This window comes from Xiphias gladius, chromosome 19, assembly GCF_016859285.1.
Source record: "Xiphias gladius isolate SHS-SW01 ecotype Sanya breed wild chromosome 19, ASM1685928v1, whole genome shotgun sequence".
NCBI lineage: Eukaryota > Metazoa > Chordata > Actinopteri > Istiophoriformes > Xiphiidae > Xiphias > Xiphias gladius.
The window spans coordinates 7,092,075-7,120,020 of NC_053418.1; the positions used below are offsets into that span (position 1 = coordinate 7,092,075).

At 39.9% G+C, this 27,946-nt stretch overlaps 3 protein-coding genes across 3 annotated transcripts in view; 2 read left to right on the forward strand and 1 right to left on the reverse strand.

The window, feature by feature from the left end:
* The first annotated feature begins 761 nt into the window (after positions 1 to 761).
* On the forward strand, positions 762 to 6,863 carry coq2 (coenzyme Q2 4-hydroxybenzoate polyprenyltransferase). The gene is made up of 8 exons (XM_040154828.1): positions 762 to 880; positions 1,330 to 1,710; positions 2,848 to 3,014; positions 3,725 to 3,846; positions 4,218 to 4,303; positions 4,427 to 4,560; positions 5,426 to 5,614; positions 5,785 to 6,863. The coding sequence occupies exons 2-8, from the start codon at positions 1,386 to 1,388 to the stop codon at positions 5,938 to 5,940; spliced, it is 1,179 nt and encodes a 392-aa protein (XP_040010762.1). The 5' UTR covers positions 762 to 880; positions 1,330 to 1,385; the 3' UTR covers positions 5,941 to 6,863.
* A 211-nt stretch (positions 6,864 to 7,074) lies between these two features.
* mboat4 (membrane bound O-acyltransferase domain containing 4) lies at positions 7,075 to 10,524 on the reverse strand. Its single transcript, XM_040154635.1, has 3 exons — positions 10,403 to 10,524; positions 9,364 to 9,588; positions 7,075 to 8,032 (listed from the first exon to the last, which is right to left on the reverse strand). The coding sequence occupies exons 1-3, from the start codon at positions 10,522 to 10,524 to the stop codon at positions 7,075 to 7,077; spliced, it is 1,305 nt and encodes a 434-aa protein (XP_040010569.1).
* A 5,499-nt stretch (positions 10,525 to 16,023) lies between these two features.
* gldc (glycine dehydrogenase (decarboxylating)) overlaps positions 16,024 to 27,946 on the forward strand; it is a 21,287-nt gene continuing 9,364 nt past the window's right edge. Inside the window, exons 1-15 of the mRNA XM_040154636.1 lie at positions 16,024 to 16,445; positions 16,621 to 16,699; positions 20,540 to 20,675; positions 21,132 to 21,296; positions 21,725 to 21,802; positions 22,115 to 22,262; positions 23,164 to 23,360; positions 23,506 to 23,602; positions 23,841 to 23,946; positions 24,234 to 24,373; positions 24,575 to 24,655; positions 24,816 to 24,913; positions 26,392 to 26,476; positions 26,577 to 26,618; positions 26,755 to 26,897. Of these exons, the coding sequence (XP_040010570.1) occupies positions 16,158 to 16,445; positions 16,621 to 16,699; positions 20,540 to 20,675; positions 21,132 to 21,296; positions 21,725 to 21,802; positions 22,115 to 22,262; positions 23,164 to 23,360; positions 23,506 to 23,602; positions 23,841 to 23,946; positions 24,234 to 24,373; positions 24,575 to 24,655; positions 24,816 to 24,913; positions 26,392 to 26,476; positions 26,577 to 26,618; positions 26,755 to 26,897 (1,883 nt within the window). The 5' untranslated portion in view covers positions 16,024 to 16,157. The remainder of the gene's footprint in view (positions 16,446 to 16,620; positions 16,700 to 20,539; positions 20,676 to 21,131; positions 21,297 to 21,724; positions 21,803 to 22,114; positions 22,263 to 23,163; positions 23,361 to 23,505; positions 23,603 to 23,840; positions 23,947 to 24,233; positions 24,374 to 24,574; positions 24,656 to 24,815; positions 24,914 to 26,391; positions 26,477 to 26,576; positions 26,619 to 26,754; positions 26,898 to 27,946) is intronic.

Consider the following 27,946-nt stretch of genomic DNA (forward strand, 5'->3'; position numbering starts at 1 on the left):
GTCAAATCAAGCATCAGCAGATCTGCTTGTGAGAGGGTGTGAAACCAACGAACCTCTCTGAAAATCAGCCCTGACCGCCGACTCCTAAATTCCTAAGAAATGTCGCTAACGTTCGGTTTCAATCACAAAGCATTAACTCCCTTTTCAGACTGGGAGGCCTCCTCTGAGGTCCCCCCGACCGAGGGCCTCTATGAAAACATATAAATGTATCTCTGCATATTTAACCATACACCTGAATGTAAAATAATGAAGAAAAGGAAAAATTATTTGGTAATCTTTTAGAAAAAATTACATTTGTGCGGAAAAATCCCATTCTAATAATCACATTTAATCATTACATATATCAATATGTATATCTATACATTCAATACTCGAGAAATGATTTGAATGATTAATTATCAAAATAGTTGCCGATATTTTTGAGTTATAATTGACTAATAGTTGCTACTCTAAAGCCCCAATTTCTTTATTATTATTATTATTTTCTGACATCTATTAAGTTACGAAAATATCTTTGATAATGCCATCCGCCGCGAAACAACAAATAAAAAATATATATTAATAAAACTTACTCTGCCCCGAACGTTTACACAATAGCTGGGGCAAGTCGTCTGCAGTGATTTAGCGAGCAAAGATTTGATTAAGCGGCACAATTGGTGATAATCAATATTGATAAAGATAAAGTCGAAGTGGATTGTTCTTTCAACATAAGGATTTTAAGTAACATTTCGGCCGTCATTGGTTCCGAGAGCTAACGTTGTTTCCTCCGGAACAATATCCGGCGCACAATAACAGGAAAGCAAAGCGGTAGAGCAGCGCTCACCTGTTCAGAGCCCAGTCTCCTCTAAAATTAATATTTTTTTCTTCTGCAACCAAAAGTGTAAGTTTGTTTCACCGTTACACTGCGCTTTTTTGGGTCTAGGATGTGTTGATACGAATCAGTTGGAGAGGTTTGTGGTTAACATTCATTGTATCTTCAGTATGAAGTGCAAGGCAAAAATATTAAGTTGCGCCCTTTTCAGCACGAGTTTATCTTTATCCTTCACCATCAGCAGCTAATAATATAATCAGACGGACTGCTGTAATACTTAACTAATGCCGCAGCTAGACGCACACCAGCAGCTAAGAGAGACACACCTCTTTGACACATGGACATCTCAGTCTTTGTGCAGCTGATTCAGTGTAGCACAAAAGGAATGCCTGTTCAAGCAAATCACTCCTCCTCTGTGAAAAAGCCGCAGTCAAACCATTGTGTGTGTGTGTGTGTGTGTGTGTGTGTGTGTGTGTGTGTGTGTGTGTGTGTGTGTGTGTGTGTGTGTGTTCGTTCAGGGGTGACACTTTCTGAGGAATAAAAGATAATGTCAGTCTGACCTCAGGGAAACACCATGCTCCAAGCCAAGCTGACGAGCCAGTTGACTCTGAAAGCCCTGAGGAGGATTCACCATGGAGCCTCTTACCCCTGTCTTTACTCACTGTCAGACTGCTTCCTTCGCAAGGAAGGAATGACGACTAAATATGGTCTCCGCCTAGACTCCGGTGTGTTAAGAAGAGTGTTTTACAGCCAGGGTGCAATCCGCCCATCAGTCCGACTACGTGAGACTCAGCACTATGGGAGAAGATCGTTCAGTTTGTCAGCTGCTACGATTGTGAATTCAGCACCAGCGCCTGTCCAGCCGTACCTCCGATTGATGAGGCTCGACAAACCTATTGGTTTGTACATTCATTTCTAACGAGGGTCACATTTTAAATAGTTGAATGTGATATACTGTGAAAACTAAAGTTAAAGGCAGGAAAATTAAAGTGAGTACACTTTCATAAATATTGCCATGAATAATTTGAATCTATCGATTTACTTCACACAAAGTGCAGTAAATAGAAAAAACATAAAGCAAATCAATATTTGCTCTCACCACCCTTTGCCTTTAAAACAGCACCGGCTCTCCTACTTGTACACAGTTTTTCAAGGTACTTGGCAGGTAGGTTATTCCAAGCATCTTGGAGAACTTACCACAGTTCTTCTGTTGATTTAGGCTGTCTCAGTGTCTTCTGTCTCCTCATGTAATCCCAGACTGACATGATGCTGAAATCAGGGCTCTGTGGGTGCCAGACCATCTGATGCAGGACTCCTCGTTCTTCTTGTCTCTGAAGATAGTTTTTTATGACTCCGGCTGTGTGTTTGGGGTTGTTGTCATGCTGCAGAATGAAATTGGGACAGATCAGACGCCTCCCTGATTGTATCGTGTGACGGATAACAATCTAAACACCTAAAATTCCTAAAACGTTTGCACAGTACTCTATGTCTATACTACAAAGTAGGAATTGGCCCATATCACCATGTCAATTTAAAAACCAATACTGGTATCGGTCCAGTATTGATGTGTCTTACTGTATTCCACACTGTCAGTGTTTTGGAAGATTTTGGTATCTACATTTTTTAAAATGAATTCACTTAACTTAATTGAGGAATAAACAACAGCATAAACACATAGTGGCTTTTTACTACAGAACAGGCTGTCAAAAGAGCCCAACAGGATTTTCAGCAGTATTTTTTTTTTTCTCAGATTTAAAAGATGATATATTTTTAGGAGCGTTTTAGAAACAAATAGGCAAAGGTTTCACCTTATCTGTGATCTTGTAAGGCTGATGAAAATATCTGATAACTGATCCCCTCCGTGATATGCATTTTTGTAAAAGTCTCGGTAAAAATGCAGCTGAAAATCATGTTGAGCTTTTAAGATACAAATGCGTAAAATGATCATTTTCACCTCATAACTGTGATGCTCTGTGCACTGAGTTAATTTTAGGCATGTTAGTTTAATTGAGTTATGTTGTCTGTTTGTACCGCAGGGACATGGCTGCTGTACCTCCCGTGTACATGGAGCATCGCTCTGGCTGCCGACCCTGGATGCCTCCCGGATCTGGGCATGCTCACTCTGTTTGGTACAGGTGCTCTGCTAATGAGAGGAGCAGGCTGCACCATCAATGACATGTGGGATAAAGACTTTGACAAAAAGGTATACAAAACTGATATATAGTCATTCTCTGAGAGTGACAGGTGGGTTTTGTAATGCAAATGGTTTGGTCGAACTTACCCTGTGACTATTGTGGCAACTCCCCTCAGACTCAGCTCTTATTTTATGCTTTGCCCTGTCAGCTCCATTTTTTTAGCCACTAGATATTTCCTTAGCAATCTCATTCTCTGCTGTTTTTAATAGTGTGTTCACTTTTGTAGAAATCTTTTCTGGTCACACATGTAACTATAAGTACAACGTTTACAAAGCTATAATACCCAATAAGATAATGTTAGTTATATGTAGCCGTGCCCTGTTCTTACCTGCATCTGCACCACTCAGACAGTCATAGTCGGTGACACCTTCCTTACTACTACTGTTTATTGCAGCAAAACGCACACGTTCCTAATATAATTTCTGCGCTGACTGACCAAATTTAAACTTGTCACTAAAGGTGCTCGGGCTTTTTTGCTGTCTGGGGCCCTAAAAACTCAGTATCTTCTTTTAAATCTCTTTTTAAAACGCACCTCGGTTCTGTGGCTTTTTCTTAACTGATGGTATTTGTTTTAATTATGTATGTATGTGTTTGATTTATTACTTTTATTTCTTATTTTTACTGTAAAGCACTTTGAAACTGTGTTTTGAAGGGTGCTCAATAAATGCAGTTATTATTATTATTTATTTTTATTTATTTATTTATTTTTTTGGTGCAGGTGTCCAGGACAGCCACTCGACCCATTGCCTCAGGGGAGATTTCTCGAATGCAGGCACTAGTCTTCCTGGGGGGGCAGCTCTCTCTTGCACTTGGGGTTCTCTTGTGCCTCAACTATTACAGGTACCCAGAAACAGTCAGTGTTGTCATCATTTCTGTGTATTGATCTTTTGAGCTTTAATTTTGGTTTATTTGCAAAAAAAAAAAAAAAGATGGAACAAATAACCTAGTGTGTAAGTCAGACAAGAAACACTGTCGTGGGGCTATATGTGCTGGGTAATGTTGCCATGTTTTGGGGTGTGATTCCAGCCGAGGCCATCCATGGCACAAAAAAAAGTGAAGTAATGCTACTTAAATCAACCTGTTCACCAGGAACCATTTATAGATGTGTTGCTTACATTGTGTTAAAGTACAAAAGCAAGGAATATGCGTTAGAATACAGACAAAAAGTTACCTAATGCTAAGTTGTTATATATTTAATGTGCTCCTCACAGCATCGCTCTGGGCGCTGCTTCGTTATCTCTTGTCGTTACCTACCCGCTGATGAAGAGGATCACGTATTGGCCACAGTTTGTGCTAGGTACTGTGTACTGCACTATACAGTATAAGAGTATCCCGTGGTTTTTCTGCATCTAAAGTCAACGCTTCTTCCTGTTAGCAGAGCTTACCTTAGTCTCATGTTGCATCTGGTCCTCCTGCTTAGGCCTCACTTTTAACTGGGGAGCGCTCCTCGGCTGGTCCGCTGTCAAGGGCTCCTGTGATTGGTCTGTGTGCCTCCCGCTGTATTTCTCAGGGGTGATGTGGACGTTGATATACGACACTATATATGCACATCAGGTGAGGCAGGGGGCTCCGAGGATCTCCACAGCTCTTGTTTGTGCACTTGTTTGGCAGGACACCTCCACTCAAGCGCTCAGATTTAGTAAAGAAGTTTATTTTTAAACCATAGGTTCACTGTTTTTTAACTGACATTAAGCGATGTATGGATGTAGAAAAGCAACAAGAAACAATGTATTTACGTTGAATTTTAGAGTAAATTATAAAAATATATTTGTAAGTAAACACAAATGTATTGCAATTTAATATACAGCATCGTAGTGCCACAGTGACATAGATGTATTGTTCTATTCAGTAATTCTAAGATTACATATTAGGGCAGTATTAAAGAAGTGGGGATGATAACCAGCTTAGAATACACTATGTTTGAATAAAAGCCTCAGCATAACAGCAGAAAAGCAAAATAAGAAAAGACATTTATACATAATTCATGATCCAGAGGTAACCAAAAGCCCACCAGCCAAATTTAAGTGACCACTGGCGGCTGTTGTCTTCTACAAACTGAATGATGATGGTCATTTTTAGGAGTGAATCGCATCTATATTTTCAATCATGATCAGATAATTTTATGATCAGATCATTTATTCATAACTTCTCTGTAATACTTGTGCATAGACACAGAATTTATATTGTCAAAAAATCAGATTGCGTCTCTTAACATGACACATTTGTGCTATTTCCACTGAAAAAGCCAATTCCCATCAGATGCACTTATGCATTTGAAATTGTTGTAGTTTACTGTTGTTGTTGCAATCACAGTCGGTCAGTCTGGCGCAGAACATACTGTGAGCTTAACGCCTCACATGTTAAACTAGGATCATATTGAATGAGACCGGGCTCCCTCTGTGCTATATTTGATAACTAGGACAAGGAGGACGACGCCAAGATAGGGGTCAAATCGACTGCGTTGAGGTTCCAGGAGCAAACCAAACCTTGGTTGAGTGGCTTCACTGTGGCCATGATGTCAGGATTGTTTGCAGCTGGGGTCAATGCTGAGCAGACTCTCCCTTACTATGCTGTACTGTCCACAGTGGCCATCCACCTAACACACCAGGTAAGAGACATGGTGTCGCACCGCGTGGTTACCATACATCAAGGGTTTCATTTCACAGTTGAGTGGAGATGTAAAATGTGTAAATTAAAACCATCTATGTTTATCAGTAACATTTTTTCTTGGTTATTAATCCTAAACCAACATCTCTTACTTACTCTTCTCTCCTTCAGATTTACACATTGGACATCCGTAAACCAGAGGACTGCTGGAAGAAATTTGTCTCAAACAGAAACCTCGGACTGTTGTTATTTTTAGGCATTGTTGCCGGCAATCTGTGGAAAGAGAGAAGAGAGACTTTGCTGCAAAATGAAGATTCATTCCGATAAGACAGGCAACCAGTGCACAGCATAATTTATTACATTTTGCGAAACATCACATACTGCATCGTTGCACAGTATCTTTGGGGATTTTGACGAAGCTCCATGAGAGATCAAAAAGATGTGCTGTAAGCTGTGTGATTTGGACCCACACATGAAAGTGACTGGCCGAATTTCTCTGCTCATAAAACATCATAGTTAACAGTTGTTGACTTGAAAAAATCCCATTCAACTGTATTTTGAGATTGAATTAAATAATAAATTCATTTTACATGTATAGTGAAGTTCTTCTTCTAAGTACCCATATAACTGTGGATCAATTGTGGTTGTACACAAAAATTCAAGAAACGAACAAAAAAAACAGCAAAATATTTACTTAAATGATTGGTGAAACTCAAACATGTATTGTTACGTTGGTAAAAACACTTAAACCTGCACTGAATGATTTTTGACCACCAGGGAGCAGTAGGACTCATTTGATTCACCTGATGAATGTTCTTCAAGTCACTGGACCAACAACTATTGGGAAAAATATATGGATCTTTAGCTTGGCTCACTTCATGAGTCACTGGTCTACTTCGGCTCTGTGCCTTTTCACGCGGGGCAGGTAGCGTAAACCCTCCCGGTCTGAGCTTGTTTGCTAGAAACTGCTTATGAGGGGCTGGTGAGAATAGTCACACACACCCGTGCAGTCTGCTGTAGGCGCAGAACCGAAACAGTTTGATGAACGAGGCTAAAAGCTGCACGGAGATCTTTTTTTCCCCCACACATTTCCACAATAATGTCTGTCTCTTGCTCATTTCCTCATGTTTTTTTTAATGTGGAGAGTGTTTGTTTGTATAATATTAGGTATTGCTGTGTATAATTTGATGACTGGCTTTTTCTGTCCTGATCGTTTTGAATTCTAACCAAATATTGTTCCATGGGTGAGTCTGGTTACCTGAGGCTGTGTTCCAGTTTGGGTGTTTCAGTAGGAAGCTTCTTATTTGGAAATGATTAAAGAAATCTGATCAAGGTAATATGATAATATGGTATTATAATTCATTACTTAGCTGTTCAAATGTCTTCAGTTCCTGCTGCTTTATAAGGTGGTGGAGGAGCCATTATATCACAAGTATGTAAATATGGGAGTACCTTAGTAGTCTAACTTACTATGCTGAGTTTTACTAAGATAACAAGTAGAATTATATTACAAAGTGGAAACAGACCTACGTATGTAACACACAAAAGTCTCAAACCGGACATATTTCTTAATTCTACCACTATAACAACACAGGTAACAACCATTTGAGTGTTTATCCAGCCTAAAAGGTTGTACAGCAGCCTCCTCCATGTTGAACAGAGCTTCGGGTGCAAGTACCTATGTATGTAGTGATCTGCTTTCACTGTTGCTGCCCAGGTCAAAAATCCCACAAAGTGACCCAAGTGCAAACCATGCCACCACAGTGAAAAGCCAAAAGTCATGAACAACGGGAAATGTGTACACCTTTTGTAAACCAGTCTACGCAGCCACGAAGCTGTTGTGGCGTTCCATCGACGGGCAAACTCTGACATACGGCTCGACGCCTCAGTCGTCCAGAAATCTCCATCAGTTGGTCCGCTCCGGTCTCGAGAGTCCCCCGGTGAACTTTCGCAAAACCCAAACCCAGCTGCGTTATTGAGGCACTCGCTGATCCTCCAGTGAGAGTAATATTGGATCCTCAAAACCAGCGCAATACCCCAAACCCACAGGATGCCACAAAGGACAGCAGAGCAAGCGGGATCATAGATCGTTTGTCTTATAAAATAGACAAGACAAAACCTCACCAACTCCAGCAATAACACCTGTATCAACTTTAGGCACACCACACCCAGTGGACTGGGCGGAGGGTTGAGGCTGATTCCCTCCATAAGGGACACAAATTGGCTGTAGGAGCACAAAGGGCCACCAAGCAAAGTGGTGAAACTGAGGATGTAGCTGATAAGAGGGAGAAACATCACACAGCCATTACTTTTGGATGAAGCGTTAAATGTGAACATAGCTCGTTTCTCCTGGAGGTCCATGGACACTGAGGTGATTCTCTGAGTGAGCAGCATCAAAGAGGACACTGCCAAAAACAATCTGAAAGTACAAGAGGGGGTAATTTGATTATATATGATTTTTTTTTGTCAGAAAGACGAATAAATGTTCATATATCTTTATGCATGTTACGTTTTTACCCAGAGCAAGGAGCATAATGGCGTCCAAAAGCTGGTTAGAAGTTCATCATTAACCTTGGAAACAACACTGGACTAAACAATCCCATTTTAAGGTCCATTTAGTAGATGTTTTCGAGCTTTCGATCATATGACAAAGTTCATTCTTGGAAACAGGAGCTGACAATTTCTTACAAAAAGTCAGCATGGATGAGGGGTCCTCGGAGAGCTGAGAATCATGGAAAGCTTGAACCTCTAAAGTTCAGTGGTAATTAAGAGCATAACCCAGTCTGCCGAAGAGAACCATATGATGAACTAGTTTGTTTTGTCAAATGACAAAACAAACAAACAAACAAACAAAAAAAAAAACACTTTTCAAGTTGGTGGAAAACAATTGGTCTAATTCTGAAAGGAAATCTTTGCAGCAAACGTTTTAATTGTTGCATTTTATAGGCAGTGGGCTGGAAATAGCTAATAATGTTTTTATTTCTTGTTTCTTTCTGACTTTCTGCATTCAGGTAATATTTGTGGGGGTTTTTTTTTTTTTTTTTTTTCTGAGAGTAAGTAGTCCAAAGGAGACCATCACATTAGACTTTTGCTCTTCAAAGCTATTAGCTGGAAATATTTACCATGAGTAAACGGTACCTCTCTATGTTGTTTAATCATCATCATCTATGTATCTTAAAGGATAAAGCTTGTGTCATGCTATATTTTTGTTACTCTGAACAAATTCCATTTAAAAAAAAAAAAAAAAAAAAAAAGGCCAAAACTAACGCTGCTTTAGTCCGTTTCTCAGTACTGTCCAACTTCCTAAGATTGTCAGTGGCTCTCAAGCTTGAAAACATGACTCATTAAAAAAAGGTTTAAAAACAGGTCACAGGGTTGTAATAAATTTTTTTTGAAATGGTGAAATAATTTAAAACACCTACAGGTACTGTATTTGAGCAAATGTTGCCCAAACAGCAGCAAATCGTGCATTTTTGAGGACTATTTTCGGTTTTTGTACAACAATTGGAGCTTTATGGCAAAGAGGAACAAATTATATCAGGTGATAATTGTTAGTAGGATCAATTCATTGTTTAGATTAATGAGATTTGTTGACAATAAGAATAATACAGAATCTCACTAGACTCATCCTTTAAATGCATTCATTATTACCCAGACAGCAAAGGTATTTATTCATAACTGATACTGGATGCTCTGGCAAAGCATGACGGTGTCAGCTTACAAACCGGTGAATTGATTTTAGATTAGTACCTGATGCTGACAGGCTCATGCAGGCAGTATTCCCTGTACTGTATAAGCAGGTGCCAGAACGTTTGCCACAACATCTGGGTACCAAACACCCAGGTGTGGATATAGCCGGGATCCACAGAGACCAGGAGAAGAATAAAGACAAAGGTGGAAACGAACAGGAGCGTGCTGTAGATGCCCATTGTGGAAACTGCCATGACACATCCCCCAACAGAAACAAAGAGGTACCTGTAAGAAGAAATTAAGTAGAAATTCACGTTTACAACTACAGCTGCAACAATGAGTCGACTAGTTGCTTAGTCGAACCAGGAAAGGAGTCCGCCAATATTTTGATCAGTTAAACGTTTAAGCCATTTTTTAAGCAGCTGGGTTGCAGCTTTTCCAGTTTGAGGATTAATATTGTTTATCTTATAATTTCCATCATTATAAATTAAATTGAAATTGAATTGGGTTTTGGACTGTTGTTTGGATGAAATGTACATTTTTTTCCATCAACAAGGACTCTGTGGAAATGTGATGGGCATTTTTCACTATTCATTAATAGACCAAAAGATTAATCGGGGAAAATGGTTTGCAGATTCCTCAATAGTGTAAATTAATAGTCACTTATTGTGGTCCTGAATGATCAAGATCTGTCATGTAAGGTTTATTTGAAGAGCACATTTAAAACAACAAATATTACAAATAAATAAAAAATACTAACAAATAATAATGAAATAAAAATAAATGACTATAAATAAATGTAAAAAACTGTTGATAGTACTGTATCCCCTGTTAAAATACTATGGTTAAGCTATTGCCTTACGTTCCAGTTGGACAGATTATTTCATACAAGGACACATTTACAAATCAAACTTCGTGAACTTCCTAAAATTTTAATCCAAATCAAATAATAAATTCACTGAAATATCTGACCCATTAGAGTCTCTACTTTCCCAGAGTAACAATGCCCCGTAATATACTAATGAATTACTTGACACGTTGCTTTTAAAATGAAGTTTAGAATAGAATAAAATCAATCAATTGATATGTAATTACATACCTGTACGTCAAGGACAGATATCCGCGTTTAGCAAAAAAATAAAACAAAAATGCAAATGGAAGTGAAAAGCATTGCTGCATTAAAAACTGATGTTGTTCCACCAGCCAGTTGATCAAACCCATATCTGAATTTCAGGTTGAATGTCACAGACAAAACAAAGACACTATTCGGACACCGTTGGTGCCGATTGTCCTATTAAAGAGGTGAAATACTTGCTTTGCCTGCATGACTCTCTTTGTCATTCCACCTGTGGCTTGCGTTGAAGTAATGCTTTTGTTTACCATTATCACAAAGAACCGATAATGGTTATTCCTTTTGTTTAACGATATCAGTAGTGGGAAGCTCTTTGTCAACTCATATTTCAGCAACTATAGCAACAAAATTTTTTTTTTTTTTTTACCTCTGTGTTTTTACGTTCCTAAATCAAACAGACAGCAACTCAAGAGGTCTGTTTTCACTGTGTTATTCCACCTGGCGTTTTACTGGAAAGAACTTGCTGGCTTGGTAATGTTTTACCTGGATCTGATAATGGACATTTCATTATTTCTTATTTTTAATCAGGGTTGCTTTATAATACAGTGGTACAATGGTGGATTCTGTATAAGACAGTACAAGTTAAAACTTTTAACAAACTGTCAAACCTTCATTTTTCTTACGGTCTGCGCTTTCCACATTTACAGGGATTTACTGTATGTGAGAAGTAATAGGCATTGACTCCCAGTGGTGTAAAATAACCATGTACATGTGCTCAAATGGTGTACTTAACTACTTGTACTTCATTTGAGTATTTCCATTTCAAGCTACTTTGTACTTCTAGTCCACTGCATTTCCGAGGGAAATACTGTATTTTTTATTGCACAACATTAATTTGACGCCTTTCATTCTGTTAATTATTATCTTAATTCTTAGAGTGATATCAAAATTAATATTAATGTCCATATTGCTAATAATGAAAACCATCAAATTATATTAGTATTGATAAATAACATTGTCGACATCATCATTCTATTAATATGTATAATAATCAGGATCATCATCTTTTTTTTTCCTAATAATGATCTATGTACTAGTTGATAGACCATTATTTCATAAATTATCCATAGTAATCAAACATCATCATGATCATTCTATATACATGTGTAGTAATATTAATAATAATAGTCTATATAATAGTAATATTAATATACAGTAACAGCCTTCTCCTGATGTTAGTAATGGCCTGTGTGATAGCTTTCATGGTAACTATTTCTATAATAATAATTATGAAAAATGATAACGGAAATAAAAACAATAATCACGGTCATCATGACACATAGTACATATTTAAATATAAATAATATAAATAGTAATAACTGTCATAATGACAAATAGTAATAGTATAGCAATACTGATATATTAACACATTTTATCGTTGATGGATTGAAAAAAACAACAACAAATAAGTAGTAATAATTACCGTTACCCTCTCGATAACTGAATTAATTACAGTAATTAAAAAAACATTAAACATGAAGGGAATGCTGAATTTGGAAGGGTAGAGACTCAATCTGAATGAACAAAATAGAAACAAAAAATAAACAAAAACACATTTGGTATGTGGTGGGTAACTGTTTGTAGCTACATTTAATTCCATGGCTCTGCAAGAAGATACTAAAATGATGAGAAGAAAAGAGAGAAAACAGAGGGAGAAAAGAACAGGAGCACAGAACACAGCAACTAAGATGAGAGGAAAAAGATGAGGAAAGGATGGAGGGAAAAGAAAAGAAACCACTGAAAGTTAGACGGCGAAGGAGAATGTGTGCATGATATGAAATTGGACTAAGGGAGGCAGGATTGATTGGGATTGAAAGTGTGTGCGTATGTACTCATTCATCACTGCATTGTGGATTGGAGATCAGGCAGTAGTGGAGGTTAATTTATTGATGAGTGGGGGCCAGGTTTTACTGAGATCATTGGAAATTATTGCCAATAATGAGGGCTGTCAGGAGAATACCAGAAGTAGGGTTGCGTAATTGTAACGCTGATAGGTCGCCTGAGATGTAGACCTCTGGGGATAAAGGGATGTGGCAGTCCAGTAAGTGAGTTAATTGATCTGTAACTTGGAGCCAAAAGTGCCTGATTGGTGAGCAGTGCCAAGTTTCATGAAAATAAGTGTCAGCTGTGTTTTGTGAACAGTATGTGCATGGTCCAATTCAGTAAATCCCATTTTGTGTAATTTCTCACCAGTGCAGTGTATTCTATGAATAACTTTATACTGTATGAGTTTTAAGTTTGTGTTATTGCTCTTATTGAAGTTATTTTTGCAGATTTGGGTCCAGAAGTCGGCCTTGGTATCAGTGGAGAGGTCTCGGTCCCACTTGGAGATTGGATGAGTTAGACTGCAGAGAGTTCTGTGGAGTTTTGATAGGATGGTCGATTTTAATTGCAGGTACTCCAGAAACCGTGTATTCCAAATGCCGAACTTCTGGATTAGATGTTGAAAATTTATGAAGGTACTCCCTTGAAAGATGTGGTGAAGATGTTTAATTCCTTTATCCTTCCAGGTAGTGACAACAAGCTGACAGGGTCGAAACTATTGTTATGTTTTGAAAACAGTAATCTTGCTTGATGTTTTGGCTGATGAATGGATGTTGTTGCATATTTCATGTTCAGTTTCTAATCAGAAAGAATCAAGTTTTGGAAGACTGAACCATTTTTTTAGAATATTTGAGCCATTGCTGGCCAGGGGATATTATTCAAAATTCGGGGCTTCTAATCCCCCCTGGGATTTTGGTTTTTGTAAAGTTGAAAGTTTTATCCGTGGAGTTCTGTTTTTCGGGTAAAATTTTGAGATGGCCAAGTTGAGGGATTTAAACCAGGATGTGTTGGGAAAAATAGGGATTATTGACAATAAGCATTTGTTTTTTGGTTGCAGCTTTTCCAGTGTGAGGATTAATATTGTTTATCTTATATTTATAATTGCCATCATTATAAATTGAATATCCCTGGGTTTTGGACTGTTGGTTGGACAAAATGACCTTTTTTTTGTATTCAACAAGGACTCTGTGGAAATGTGATGGGCATTTTTCACTATTCATTAATAGAACAAAAGATTAATCGGGAAAATGGTTTGGAGATTCCTCAATAGTGTAAATTAATAGTCACTTATTGTGTTCCTGAATGATCAAGATTTGTCATGTAAGGGTTATTTGAAGAGCACATTTAAAACAACAAATATTTCAAATAAATAAAAAATCTAACAAATAATAATGAAATAATAATGAAATAATCCCCTGGGATTTTGGTTTTCTTAAAGTTGAAAGTTTTATCCGTGGAGTTCTGTTTTGCGGGTAAAATTTTGAGATAGCCGAGTTGGGGGATTTGAACCAGGATGTGTTGGGAAAAATAGGGATCATAGACAATAAATAGTTGATTTTTGGTAGGATCGACATTAATTAATTATTGCTATTCTTATGGAAAGAGAAATAGGGAGGTTGGTTGGTCCAGCAATTTAACTCTTCTTGTATTGATTTGAGTAGTGGTGTGGAGTTTGGATCGAACAGTTCTGGCAGCTTAGGAGATTGCCTGTGGGGACGTGATAAGGTGATACCAATGCTGCCACATCCCTTTCATTCATACCAAGCGGTAAGATGGTGGATTGTGACCAATTCACTGAGTAATTGCAGAGTTCGAGAAAGATTTTATAACCGCGAAGCATTCTTGCCGTGATGAGTGAGGGTCCTGAAGGAGTAATAACACATCATCTGCGTAAAGAATAATTTGTGCTGTGTACTGGATGGATATCTTTGATGTTTCCATTTTGCCTCATTGCAGCTGCCACAGGCTCAATGAATATAGCCAAGAGGGATGGAGAGCGAGGACAGCCATGCCTGGTCCCTTTGTATACAGTGAAGTTTTTTGAGATCAACACATTGGTAGGGATGGTGGCCATTAGTGATGTGTATAGTCCCGTTATCCTTTCAACAAATGACTCTCCAACCCAAATTTCCTTAAGGTTATAAATAAGAATTTCCAATTAACTTTGTCAAATGCTTTTATGGCGTCAAGTGATAGAATCATGGCGGTGGATTTTTGGTGCTTTGAAAGCTTCATCAGGTTGAATAGTTTGCAAGTGATGGCAGATGACCGTCTTCCTTTGATAACACCTATCTGATTGGGATGATTGAGAAAGGAGATGACTCCTTCAAGTCTGGATGCTAATGTCTCGCTTCTCATTTTTATGTCTGTATTGAGAAGGGAGAGTGACTGATAATTAGCCGGATGAGTGCGATCTTTGTTAGGTTTCAAGAGTAGGGTGCTCATGCTGTATTTATAGTTTGAGGTATTTTGGAGGTGATTGTGAGTTCACCTATCATTGTTATGAACAGTGGGTAGACGGTTGTCCAGAAATGCTTGTAGAACCCAGCAGGGCAGCCATCCGGTCCAGGTATTGGGCATGCTATTGAGCGCACTGTAAAATTCAGGGGAATAAGAGTTGGTCTAAAGTTATAACTTGTTATTGTGTGAGATGTGGAAGTGTTATGGTACTAAGGAATTTATGGATGTGGTCAATATCTGGGTTACGATCTGAGGGGTGCAATTTTTTTTAGAATATATCATTTATTTCCTTAGAATCGTGGAGAGGCTTCTACCTGCTGAGTCCTAAATAAATGTAATGGTTAGTTTTTCTATTTTTTTTTAACTAGATTTGCCGGGTATTTACTTGATTTATAATGCTGAAATCTGTCATGTCTGAGCCTCTCTATAAAAAAACTGGTTCTTTTTGTTTGAGATCGTTCAGTTCCAGTTTATATTTTCTTAATTCACAACGTACTTTTTCTGAGGGACCAGTGGCATAGGTGTTTTGAAGTTCTTTTTTTCCTCCCATAGACCTGCAGACTTTGATGTTTATAACTGATCAGTCTACAAAGGGATGGTACCCTGCATGGGGGCTTTCTGGAGGACTATTTGATTCCTTTTGTACTTATGAATCAGTAAGCCATTACTCATAGTATTGCACCTTTTTAAAGGTACCTGCAAGTACTTTCTAGTTTTTTTCTGTTTGGAGTGACCGTTACAACATATTTCTTGACAGCTAACACACAACTGCGCTGTTTGTGGTCATTTTGGGTCTCTTTCAGTCTGGGGGTCTTGCTGCCATGCAGGAAAACGTAGGAGGCCTTTTACATGTCCGTGTCCAGGGGCTCCATGTTTTCATCTGATACATTCCTGATTTCTTTATAAAACAGGAATGACCAAGCCTCGGCCTTAAGCAATCCAGCCATGCCACTTTATTGGCCATTGGGGAAAAGGTCAGGGTGTCACAATGTACCGTCCCATCTCTCAGACAGCATTGTTGCCCTCGTGAACTCGCACATTATCACCGAACACACCTTGATTAAAGTCAACGAGGACTCGGTGTTCAGGGCGGACTTTGAAACTGAGCCTCGCTCCTGAAATATCTCTGGAGTGATACCTCTGTGTTTTTATCTCCTATCGGCCACCGGAGTGGACGGTGGGCACGTGAGAAAGTTTAGCAGCTGTTTGACCGGGGCTCGTCACTGCGTCACGCAGCATCTCCGCTCTGATTGGCCCGCTCTTGTGCAACTGTGCAGTTGTATAAACTCTGCAGTTTGAAGGAGTTGCGAGAGTCTCCTGCAGGGATCGCATCAGTCTCAGTGGGGGGGAAAAAAAAAAAAAAAAAACCTCAGCCTGAGCGAGGGGTGGTAAAGGCTTCACCGGTTTCTGCACACTTGTCTTGCAAAGCGATCTAGAGATGCAGACCTGCGCCAAGTCCTGGGGGATCTTCTTGGCCAAGTCGGTGAATCCCAGCGCACCGTGCAGGCATCTGAGTGACAAGAGCCGCGTGGTTTGGAAACTTCAGTGCAGGATCCGAAACAGCGGCACGTCCCGCACCACAGCAGCCCGGGCTCTGAGGACGTCTGCGGCCGTCCCCTCCAGACAGATAGAGAGAATATTACCCAGACACGATGACTTTGCAGAGAGGCACATCGGTCCAGGTGAGAGGGAGAAGAGAGAAATGCTGGATGCTGTGGGACTCGAGGTAAGATTTACTACTCACCCCCCACCAAAAAAAGGGCGCAAAAACGTCCTTTTCTTTTTATTAAACCGAATTTCAGGATGGAAACATTTGCTTTGAGTAGTGTATTTATTCTTAGCTTTTTCCTTTTTTGCGCTTTTCTATATTAAAATGTTTTTGTTTGTTGTTTTTTTCACAGTCAATCGACCAGTTGATCGAAAACACAGTTCCAGCCTCCATCCGTATGCAGTGGAGTATGAAAATGGATGATCCAGTCTGTAAGTTTGCCTCCACTCGAATACAATTTTGTTTTTTTTGTTTTTTGACATAACAACATCCTCGTGTTGCATTAACGTCCCTGTGTTTTAAAACGCCGCACGATCGGCCTCGACGCATCGGTGCCCGACCCGGTTTAAAACCGCGAATGTCATCAAAATGCATGTAAAAAAGAGGGCATTTCCCCCCCCCCATTGGAACTCCAGCTTTTTTTTTTTTTTTTTTTTTGCACGGTGAGGTTTCCCCACGTCAAACGGGCGCTGAATGAGGCCGAGTGAGTGGCTGAAATGTAGGTTGCACCTCTATTGTGCGCCGCGGAGCGCTCTGCCCGGTTAAGTCTTCCTTTGAACATATTTGGAGTTGTTTTTGCGAAACCCGGCGAGCGGCACCAATCTCCTGTTGGGAAGCCGATGCTCATAGGATGGCAACTGGAGTGTAAAGTTTAGCCTTGCGCTCCGGTCCCAAGTCCAGTTCAATCTGGTTACAGCGTTCACATTACATCACAGCCGAGGGGGTTCCTAATAAGGTGACTTTGGTGTGTTTTGCATGGGATCTGCCTGGATATATCCCCCCCCCTTTCTTTCTTTCTTTCTGCATATATGCAATACGTGTACATCTCAGTGCCAGATGCAGTCTGATGCAGAGTTTATTTGGGCTCATTTCCTAGATAACAAAATAAAATACAAGATAGAGACATGATAATGAGATGGTTTTATCAGAGATTTCCAGCACACAATGGAAGACATCAAGGCAATAAATAAAATAAATAAATCTCTAAGATCAGCTGCCTCTCTGTCAGCTCTAAGCCCCGTTGAAAGCTGAATAAATTATGGCTGTCTACATAAATAACGAGTGCTGCCAAACGCAAATATGTTTCTACTTGGAGATGATGCTTTTGTTAATTTGCCGGACTGGGGTTGTCATTATTTTTGACTGTGCAAAAACGAAAAGAGTGCCGTGTGGCTGGGAAGCAGGGTGGAGATCAAAATCTCAAGGATGACAGGAACATCTTTTCTGGCGTCAGTGGATACCGTGATATTGCAAATGTATGCAATAATATCACAGTCGAAACAATCCAGTTGGTGTTTGGCGCCATGAAATCTGTTCCACTGTCAAGGGTCACATGAGACAAAACTCCCTCAATAACTAAGTTGATCCATTTTTAATTACAGCTTGAAATGGGCAGGATTTTGTAAAAACAATAAGGCAGTATGATAAGGGCTGTGACTGATCATTATTTTCGTCATCGGTTAACTTGCAGAGTATTTTCTCTCAAATCATTTATTGACCGTTTGGTGCATAAGCATCACAAAAGCAATGCCTGTCACATTTCCCTAAAGAGCAAAGTGGTGATGACAAATGCCTTGTTTTGTCCGACCAACTGTCCAAGACCCCAAAGTATTCAATTTACTATCACAGAAGGCGAAGAAACCAAGCAAATCTCACAAGCGAGGAGCTGAAACTAGGGGATTTTTTGGGGCATTTTTTTCGCAACGATAAATCAATCATCAAATAGTTGCTGATTTAATTTCATGGTGATCGATTAATCGATGTCTCAGCTCTAAATGCCATATCGTCACGATATGATACCACTGAAAGTTGATAAACTCTAACGTTGAATTAACACCCAAACCAAGCATTGACCTTCTTACGTGCTCTATTTAATGCAGGGGTTGTGGAGAGACTCTTGTTAAGAAATGCTGGCGTTCTGACATTGACAGCTGTCGCAGAGCCTTTAACGCCTCTGTGTCCGTAAACTCAGAAATCATCCGCCTGACACAGTCAGCTTTAACACTGTGGACATCCTCTAGAAAGTCCAACATTTCAAAAAAAAGATTCATGTTGAGATTAAGCAGTTACCAATCATCAGGTACTGCAGCTTTTCCATATCACCTAGTCACTCCGATCCGCCCCGCGTCGGCCCCTCCTCTGACTTTGTCGGGTTTCATAATGCAACAAGCCATGCTGAAGGAACAAACTGGAGGCCGTGCTGATTTTCTGCTTGTTCAGCTTTGGATGGGGGCTTCAGTTTGCAGAGCCAGCGAGGGATTCTCTCTCCAACAATAGACCTCCTGGATGGTTCTGAATCAGGCTTTTTTTGCTGCCCCGTAGAACTCTGGGACCATGGGAAAGCAGTCCTCCCGACTGACACACATACACACCAAAATACACACTTAAAGGCTCACTCTGAAGCTGCTGATTATCCTCAACCACTACATTTTTATATCTGTACTGAATTTGGCCGGTTCACCACCTCCAAACACTTCTTCGCGGAGTTGAATGTCCGCCGTTCGGGCCTTTTGCAAGACGCTGTAAATATCCACTTGATCACTGGCCTACGGTCTCTCTCACCGCCGAGGACCAGAGTTGTCTTTCTTCCCCGAAAAACGGGAGTAGCCAGGGCTCTCGGTTTAGACGGGGCGGTATTGTCCATTCCTTGGAGTTGCTAGGCAGCCAGGAAGGCCAGAGGAATCTCAGAGGCTGGTGGTGCACTGGCAGGGCTTCCTAACAGCAGTTGGGAATGAGGCTAAATAACTGGCCATCGGGTCTTTCTTTTGACGGGAAGAGGGGTTTGCATGTGTCATGGACAGAAATGTGTAACGTCCATTGTCTTCTCATCTTCCGTTTAACTGACTTTAACTGTTTGTTTGTTTTTTTCCCCATAACGATGTATTGTTTACAGTATATTCTCTCTTATTTGGAGGGTCATACTGTTTTGAAGGCAGCGACTAATGATTATTTTCATAACCCATCAAACTGCAAGTTATTTTCCGCATAATTTTGATAATAAATAGGAAAAAAAACACAATGCCAATGACAATCTCCCAAGGCATCAAATGTCTTTTTTTTGTGAGCGAAATTCAAAATCCCAAAATATTCAGTTTAATGTAATTTTTAGGTCGAGGCATTCAGTGAATTCCCAACTTTTGAGAAACCAGAGTTCCTTAGGAAACGCCTCAGATGCTTCAACGATCAAAATAGATGCCACTTAATCCTCCTACAGTTGATGAATTGACTAATCATTGCAGCTCCAACTGTATTCGGACCACATGGCACCTCTAACTGATTGCATGCCACACTGATCTTCTTAATCCTGTTAGTTATACAGCCAGTATTTCACATGAGAGACACGACGCTCTTCATCAGAACCTTTGCGATATCTTGTTTGATACTATTGTTGCTTTTTCTAGTTCGGTGTTGGACATAAATATAAACTTAAAATGTGAAAATGTTTTATGTTCATCCCAAATGATAAAAGATAGATAAAAGGTATCACAGCATGTGTAATTTTATATTGTAATATGTATCGTGATGTATTACATTTTTGGGAACGTCTGTTTTTGGTTAATCGAGTTAATTAAATACTGAAATACTAAGGTGCTTCATCACTTTGAGACAGAAGCCATGTAACTTGAATATTTCCATACATCATCTCCATTAATTGATTTGCAACTTTACACCGAATGGCCACAGGAGAGCAGACATATGGACACGTTTTATTGTCTCATTTTTCAAGCCTGCCATTCAGTGTCATTCCCCAAAAAGCAGAGACCCAGAAAACTAAATCATAACTACAAATTAAAGTCAGGCTGTGTAACTTTGAAAGGAGAAATAACCCAGTTTCTCTTACAAATGAGAGGTTCATTTCATACGTAAACAATGTTATCAAACCAAAGATAGATATTGTAGTATAAGCCGTAAGACATGATGACTCTTATTCTAACGCTACTTTTACACGGTTTTTTGCTGTTATCAGCACTGTTATCACGTAATTATCACTTATGACACGGTGACTGCTGTTTTAGCAAGAGTTACACTGTCCCGCTTTAAATATTTTCCAGGTGAGAATGAGATTCTGGAGTCCTTACAGAAGATTGCATCAAAGAACAAGGTATGGCGGTCCTACATCGGCATGGGCTACTACAACTGCTCGGTACCGCCGCCTATCCAGCGCAATCTCCTGGAGAATGCGGGCTGGTGAGTGTCCTCAGATGACACCTTCCCTCAGGAGAAAACTTATGGAGATTTGTGCCATAAGCTTTTTATTTTATTTATTCATTTTTTTTTTTAAATTTCTCTGGCACTGTCACAGGCAACTAATAATGTTTATCCATGAGGTTTGGTTACTCATTTAAAGCTTAATTGCTGAGTTGCTGAGTAACGAGGCCTTAATCGGAAGCTGTGTGACTTGAGGTTACTCCAACAACCTTTCCTCATGTGAGATCTGATGATATATTTCTCTCATGCTGTCTGCTTTCAACTAAATCAAAATCAACAATCCTTGCCCGCATTTTCTCCCAAATCCCAGGGTCAGGGGAGAGGTATAATGCATTCCACTGTCCCGTCCCGGATACATGAATACCACCAACTTTGTGCTATTGTCCTCGTGTCCAGACTCGCTCTGGTGATTCATAGTGTGTGTCTTGTTCTCAGGGTGACTCAGTACACGCCTTACCAGCCTGAGGTTTCTCAGGGTCGCCTGGAGTCACTCCTCAACTATCAGACCATGATCTGCGACATCACAGGCATGCCTGTGGCCAACGCCTCCCTGCTCGACGAGGGAACGGCCGCTGCCGAGGCCATGCAGCTCTGCCACAGGTATCGATGAGATCAAACGAAACGACCGCAGTGACTTGGAGAGCCATCTTTGCTTCTCAGACCATGATTGGGAAATGGAATCTAGTTACATGAATGAAAGATAATTACTATTAAACATCTTAGCCACAAAAGAAACCAAGCAAATTGATGCATTTTCAATACATTAGCATATGCACAGTATATGTTGTCCCTTGTCGAAACGGTCAGTTTTACAAGTGACCATTAATTTTCAGGCCTTTATGTTCCTTTAGACATAGAAAAATGTTTCCATGCTGCTAAAAGCAAACTGTTATGAAAAATAGACTAGAAAAGACGTTAAAAGAGTTTAATTCAGGATGTAGTTTGTATGTTGCCTGATATAGTCCTGAGTTGAGGCATTCTGGCCGCAGTCTTCACTCTGACCAGCTACTTGTGGTTAATTCTCACAGACAGAACAAACGGAGGACTTTCTACATTGACTCACGTTGCCATCCTCAGACCATTGCTGTGGTGCAGACCAGAGCCAAGTATGTACCCCACACACACACACACATCAGTGCATGAGCTCTCCTGTCAAAACAAATGATGCATATGAAAATATCAAATGGGTGAACAGGAAAAACGTGACATTTTATTGCATGAATTACCACTGAGTTGCTGTATAGTGCCACAGTCTTTTAAGATATGTAAACAGAAAACCCCTTCAAGCAGCTTTTCTTTAAGTGTTCAGTGTTTGCACTACTATGTACCATTATATGTCTATATTTCTTATACAGAAATCACTTAAGTCTCTCTCTTTTTAAGCCAAGTAGCTTCAAGCTCTGACTGTTCTGTTTCAGCTACATAGGGGTTAAAACAGTGCTGAAGCTGCATCATGAGATGGACTTTAGCGGGAAGGATGTGAGCGGTGTGCTCTTCCAGTATCCAGACACTGATGGTAGGGTGGAAGACTTCACCGCCCTTGTGGACCGTGCACACAAAGGAGGGGTAAGCGAAAGTTCCCACAAAAGTGAAGTGTGTAAAAGTAAAGCGAGTAAAAGCTTCATTAGTGAGATTTTTTTTTTTTTATTTTAGGCATCCTTGCAAGCGGGTTGTTGAAAATCGCAAGCAGTAGTAACAGTTTGAATAATTTAATCTTGAATGGCCAGAAATGATGTAGTTTGATAGAGTTCCAACAGCGTGTTTGCTAATTAAACATGTCAAGTCAAGACAAATTTTATTTATACGGCCCAGTATCACAAATCAAAAATTTCTTCAGTGGGGTTTACAACCCTTTTAACAGGGGAAAAAAATAGAAGAAAGCTCAGAAAGAGATGTCGCATGGCAAGAACAGAGCAAGCATAGTAGATGCATGCTGTTTTTGATCATTTTATACCAAAAAAAAACATAAGAGTGGGACAGGATCTATGATTGCCGAGTGCTGTTTTCTGTCATTGGAATTGCTTTTTATTGGCCAGTTGTATTTTGTGCCTAAGTTTTGATTTTAGCAGTGTATCTGAGTAGAAAAGTGTCCCTGTCCAATATCCAAATTTCACTGTCAAGGTGTCTCAAGGAAGCGATTGGATGTCCCTTTTCACAGCAGCTCCACTTCAAGTTTTACACTGATGACACAGCTGTATATTTATATAGAAGACCTTGTGACGCTTTTGCAAGAGGGCTGGAACGTATATAATCTCGTATCAAGATTTGTCAGGTTACAGTCACTAGTAAATTTCTTCGTCATTGGTCTTGGTTGGGAGTGGACAAAGCTCTCACAGCTGGGATACAACCCTTTCAAATCCCTGACGTGTATGTGTCATAACTGCAAAACACAACAGATTAGCGGGAGTAGTCTTTTTATGACCAATTACAAATCCATAGTTCACTTCACACTTCTTTCCCCGTCAAGGCCCTGGCTTGCTGTGCCACAGATCTGCTGGCTCTCTGCGTGCTGCGTCCTCCTGGGGAGTTTGGCGTTGATATCGCACTGGGCAGTTCCCAGAGGTTCGGGGTCCCTCTCTGCTACGGCGGTCCACACGCTGCCTTCTTTGCTGTTAAAGACAACTTGGTCCGGATGATGCCTGGCAGAATGGTTGGCGTCACCAGGTGAGACGTAACATTTTATTTCTGGAGAGGGAAGTTAATCGTCCAGCTCATGAAACGAAAGGGCTTCATATTAAAACCAATGGGAGAAACTTGGAAGCTTCCCTTGGGAATAGTTTAAAAAAAAAAAAAAACATTCACATTTCAGGGATGCAGCTGGTAAGGAAGTGTATCGGCTCGCTTTGCAGACCAGAGAGCAACACATCCGCAGAGACAAAGCAACCAGCAACATCTGCACTGCACAGGTATGACCAAGCTTACATTTTGCACCGTTTTATCATTTCCGCATATTAAAAAAAAAAAAAATTAACTGAAATAATTTTGAACAACCATTTTGGGAGAATGTGTGTGTTTTTTATGTTTTTGTAGTCACTGTCAGTCAATGAGCTGACATGAGAGAATTTTTCAAGATCCTTTTTCTATTTAAGTTAATTGTGTTTTTGTTTGTAAAAATATTTTCATCCCTGTTGTTCACCCTTCTAGGCTCTGCTGGCCAACATGGCTGCTATGTATGCATTGTATCATGGTCCTCAGGGACTCAAACACATTGCTGAGAGGACACACAATGCTGCTCTGATCCTAGCTGAAGGTAAATGTTGTTGCTTTGCTTGACTTGAAATCAAACTTTTATTGATTCAGTCGCAGGATCATTTTCTGAAAGTAATCATCTCTGCCAGTTTTTGAAGTTTCGTGTGAGATGTGTAGTTTTTTCCACATTTTGTCAACATCCCATCAATCTAAGATACTAAATACTGTATGACCTGATAGGGGATTAAAGAAACGATTGAATAAATCAATGAAGTACAGTGCCCTCCTTCTTGTAAACTGTGTTATTTTTTTATTTTTGACGGTAATGACCCCCTCTATTTGTTTCAGGTCTGAAGAGAGCAGGACACCGGCTGCACAGCGAGATGTTCTTCGACACTTTAAAGATCAACTGTAGCGTGGCAGCCAAAGACATCTTGGAGAGAGCTGTGCAGAGGCAGATAAACCTGCGAGTCTACACTGATGGAGTGGTGAGAATGAAATATGATCTTAGTGCAACGTTACCTACGTTTTAACTGACAAACTGATCAGACATTTGGGTGTAACTTTAAAAAAAAAAATTTTTTTTAAATGTTTTGTAATTGTGTTATTGTCTTGTGTTGGGGAAAAATTCAACAGACGTATACAGTTTAAGATTATAATTTTTGTTGTTTCTGCTTTTCTCTTAACAGCTGGGTGTTTCTCTGGATGAGACGGTGACTGAAAGGGACTTGGATGACTTGCTCTGGGTCTTTGGCTGTGAATCATCAGCTGTACGTTGATCGTTGTTCACTCACTGTTGATTGAAATTTTATCTGTTGTCATTTAGCTATCAGTTTCACCTGTGGCTTTGCTTCAGGGCAACATTGTGATTATTATTCAATGCTTCAAAGTAAAGCGCCAGTGCCTTAAGTTGTAATGCTAAATTTCCAGGAGCTGATTGCTGAGAAGATGGGTGAGCGGGTGAAAGGGATCATGGGAAGTCCTTTCAAGAGGACGAGCAAGTACCTCATACACCAGGTCTTTAACAGGTTGGTATTCTCAGTTAAATTGCAACACTGTAGCACATAGTATAGCACTACACCGATGTCCCAATGGGGAGAAAGGGAGAGAGCAGGAGGAAAGAGAACATAACACAATGAGATTTATAATAATAATAATAATAATACGACGACTAAATGCGTAAGGATGAGGAAGTGGAAGGAGGAGCTCGGTGCATCGTGGGAAGTCTCCTGGCAGTCTAGGCCTATAGCAGCATAACTAGGGGATGTTTCAAGAGAAGCCTGAACCAGCCCTAACTATAGGCTTTATCAAAAAAAGGAAGGTTTTAAGCCTACTCTTAAACGTGAAGAGGGTGTCTGCCTCCTGGACCCCAACTGGAAGATGGTTCCACAGTAGAGGAGCCTGAAAACTGAAGGCTCTGCTTCCTATTCTACTTTTGGAGAATCTAGGAACCACAAGTAAGGCTGCGTTCTGGGAGCGCAGTGTTCTAGTGGGGTAACAGGGTACTATGAGCTCTTTACGATATGATGGTGCCTGACCATTAAGGGCTTTGTAGGTGAAAAGGAGGATTTTAAATTCTATTCCGGATTTTACAGGGAGCCAATGCAGAGAAGCTAACACAGGAGAAATGTGATCTCTGTTCCTAGTTTCCTAGTTTTTGTGCTGTAGCATTTTGGATCAGCTGGGGAGCATTTAGAGACTTAGAGACATTGAGAGAGGGCAGCCTGATAATAAGGAATTACAATAATCCAGGCTAGAAGTAACAAAAGCATGGACTAGTTTTCCTGCATCTTTTTGAGACATAATGTGCCTGATTTTTGCAATGTTACATAGGTGAAAAAAGCAGTCCTTGAAGTTTGTTTTATTTGGGAATTACATATCCTGATCAAAGAGAACTCCAAGATTCCTAACAGTAGTGCTTGAGGCCAGGGCAGTGCCATCTAGAGTAAATATATCATTGGATAATGTGTTTCTGAAGTGTTTCAGGTCAAGTACAATAACCTCAGAAGAAAGTGGCTGGTCGTCCAGGTCTTTATGTCCTTAAGGCATGCTTGGAGTTTAGCTAACTGATTGGTTTCATCAGGCTTCATTGACAAGTACAATTGGGTATCTTCTGCGTAACGGTGGAAGTTTATGGAGGGTTCTTTGGGGGCCACACCCTCTGATGCACAACTCATTGTTCTTCTTGTCTCTGAAGATTGTTCTTTATGACTCTGGCTGTGTGTTTGGGGTTGTTGTCATGGTGCTGAATGAATTTGGGACAGATCAGACGCCTCCCTGATTGTATTGCTTGATGGATAAGAAACTAAACACCTAAAATACCTAAAAAACTTTGCACAGTACTGTGCTTGGAAAGGAAATGCTTAGTCAATCATCCTACTAGTGCACTTAGTAAGAAGGCTACTGGTCCTAATTTTGCTTGAAAACCTACAGCAGATATTGGCATCAGAGAATAACATGCCCTTAGTTAAACCTACTTCCATTTTTCTGTTTAATCTGTCTCCAGTTATCACTCTGAGACCAACATTGTGCGATACATGAAGCGCTTGGAGAACAAGGACATCTCCTTGGTGCACAGCATGATACCACTGGTCAGTGCTACCTGAAGATATTCTGATTTGCACCAGTTGAAATTCATATCATGCCATATGTGAGACTTATGTGGTGGTAAAATGTTGTTTTCTTCTTTAGGGCTCCTGCACCATGAAGCTAAATAGTTCTTCAGAACTCATGGTGAGTTATTCAATAGACTTGACAAACTGTTTAGAACAAACTATCTTTAGAACAAATTAGATATCCTACAAATTAGTTTAGGAAAGTTCTTGCAACTCTTTCCAGCTCACTGCTCTCCTCTGCTCCTTTTCTTTAGCCCATCACCTGGAGAGAGTTTGCCAACATCCACCCCTTCGTGCCTCTGGATCAGGCTGAGGGCTACCAGAAACTTTTTAGACAGCTGGAGAAGGACCTTTGTGAGGTGACGGGCTATGACAAGATCTCCTTCCAGCCAAACAGGTAAGAGCAGAAACCTGTCTAATTTTGTTGCAGCAGAGTCTTATTTAACAGTACTCAGGCCTGCACCTAAATGCTGGCACACGTCACGAGGTCATCATGAACTCATTAGGACCCTAGTCCCCTTCTAGCTCTGAACAATTCTTATACAAAAATATTAATGATGATGGGTTTCAGTTCTAGTCATGCTAGCGTCACGGTTCCAGGTATGGGAGATTCGGTTGGACCACCACTTTGGCCCAGACTAAACAAATGATAGATGAATTGCCATGAAATTTGGTACAGAAATTCATGTTATCCTGAATTGTAATAAGTTTGGTGATCCCTTCATTTTCCATATAGCGCCACGATCAGGTCAAAAGTTTAATTTTTCCAATACTTTGGTTTATGATCAAATACTTGCAAAACTAAGGAAATTCCCGTTGGCCTCAGCTGCAAATGTTAGCATGCTAATGTGCTGAACTAAGAACATGTTAAACAACATATCTGCTCAGCATATAAGCATTGCCATTGAGAGCATGTTAACATGCTGACATTAGAATTCAACTGAAAGCACTGTCGTACCTAACTACAAGCTCACAGAGCTGTTAGCATGACTGTAGACTGTCTTGTTTTCCCTTTTCCAGGCTGTTCTCAAGAAGCCTTGAAGCTGCCAAAAGTCATTATTCAACAAATTCAAGGCATTTCTACTAAAAACACTGGGTTATAATTTTAAATCATGTCTTTCTATAAATAATTTTTAGCTCTTTTAGCTAAATTTATATGAGAATAAATTATTTAAATTGTTTGTTAAATAGATTAAATCTGTGGACGGTTAATTGTTTTGGCTTTATAACCTGTAGTATATGTGATTTTAATGATGCAAAATGTACAGATTTTTTTCATATAATATATAATAAAATATAAACATAATTATCATCAGCTGGTAAAGCACATACCTATGTCTGCTGTCTATCACCACTTATCAGCAGCAGCGGGTTTATGAATGGCACACCATGCTACATTGGCCCAGAGAGTTATCATGCAACTAGCATCTAGCTTTTAATCCCATT

Coding starts and splice junctions, on each gene's coding strand:
- coq2 (XM_040154828.1), top strand. CDS start 1,386: ATGCTCCAAGCCAAGCTGACGAGCCAGTTGACTCTGAAAGCCCTGAGG. Junction 3,847..4,217: donor TTGTGCCTCAACTATTACAG/GTACCCAGAAAC, acceptor TGCTCCTCACAG/CATCGCTCTGGGCGCTGCTT. Junction 4,304..4,426: donor TTGGCCACAGTTTGTGCTAG/GTACTGTGTACT, acceptor CCTCCTGCTTAG/GCCTCACTTTTAACTGGGGA.
- mboat4 (XM_040154635.1), bottom strand. CDS start 10,524: ATGGGTTTGATCAACTGGCTGGTGGAACAACATCAGTTTTTAATGCAG. Junction 9,589..10,402: donor TATCTGTCCTTGACGTACAG/GTATGTAATTAC, acceptor TTCTTCTTACAG/GTACCTCTTTGTTTCTGTTG. Junction 8,033..9,363: donor CATGAGCCTGTCAGCATCAG/GTACTAATCTAA, acceptor TTGTACTTTCAG/ATTGTTTTTGGCAGTGTCCT.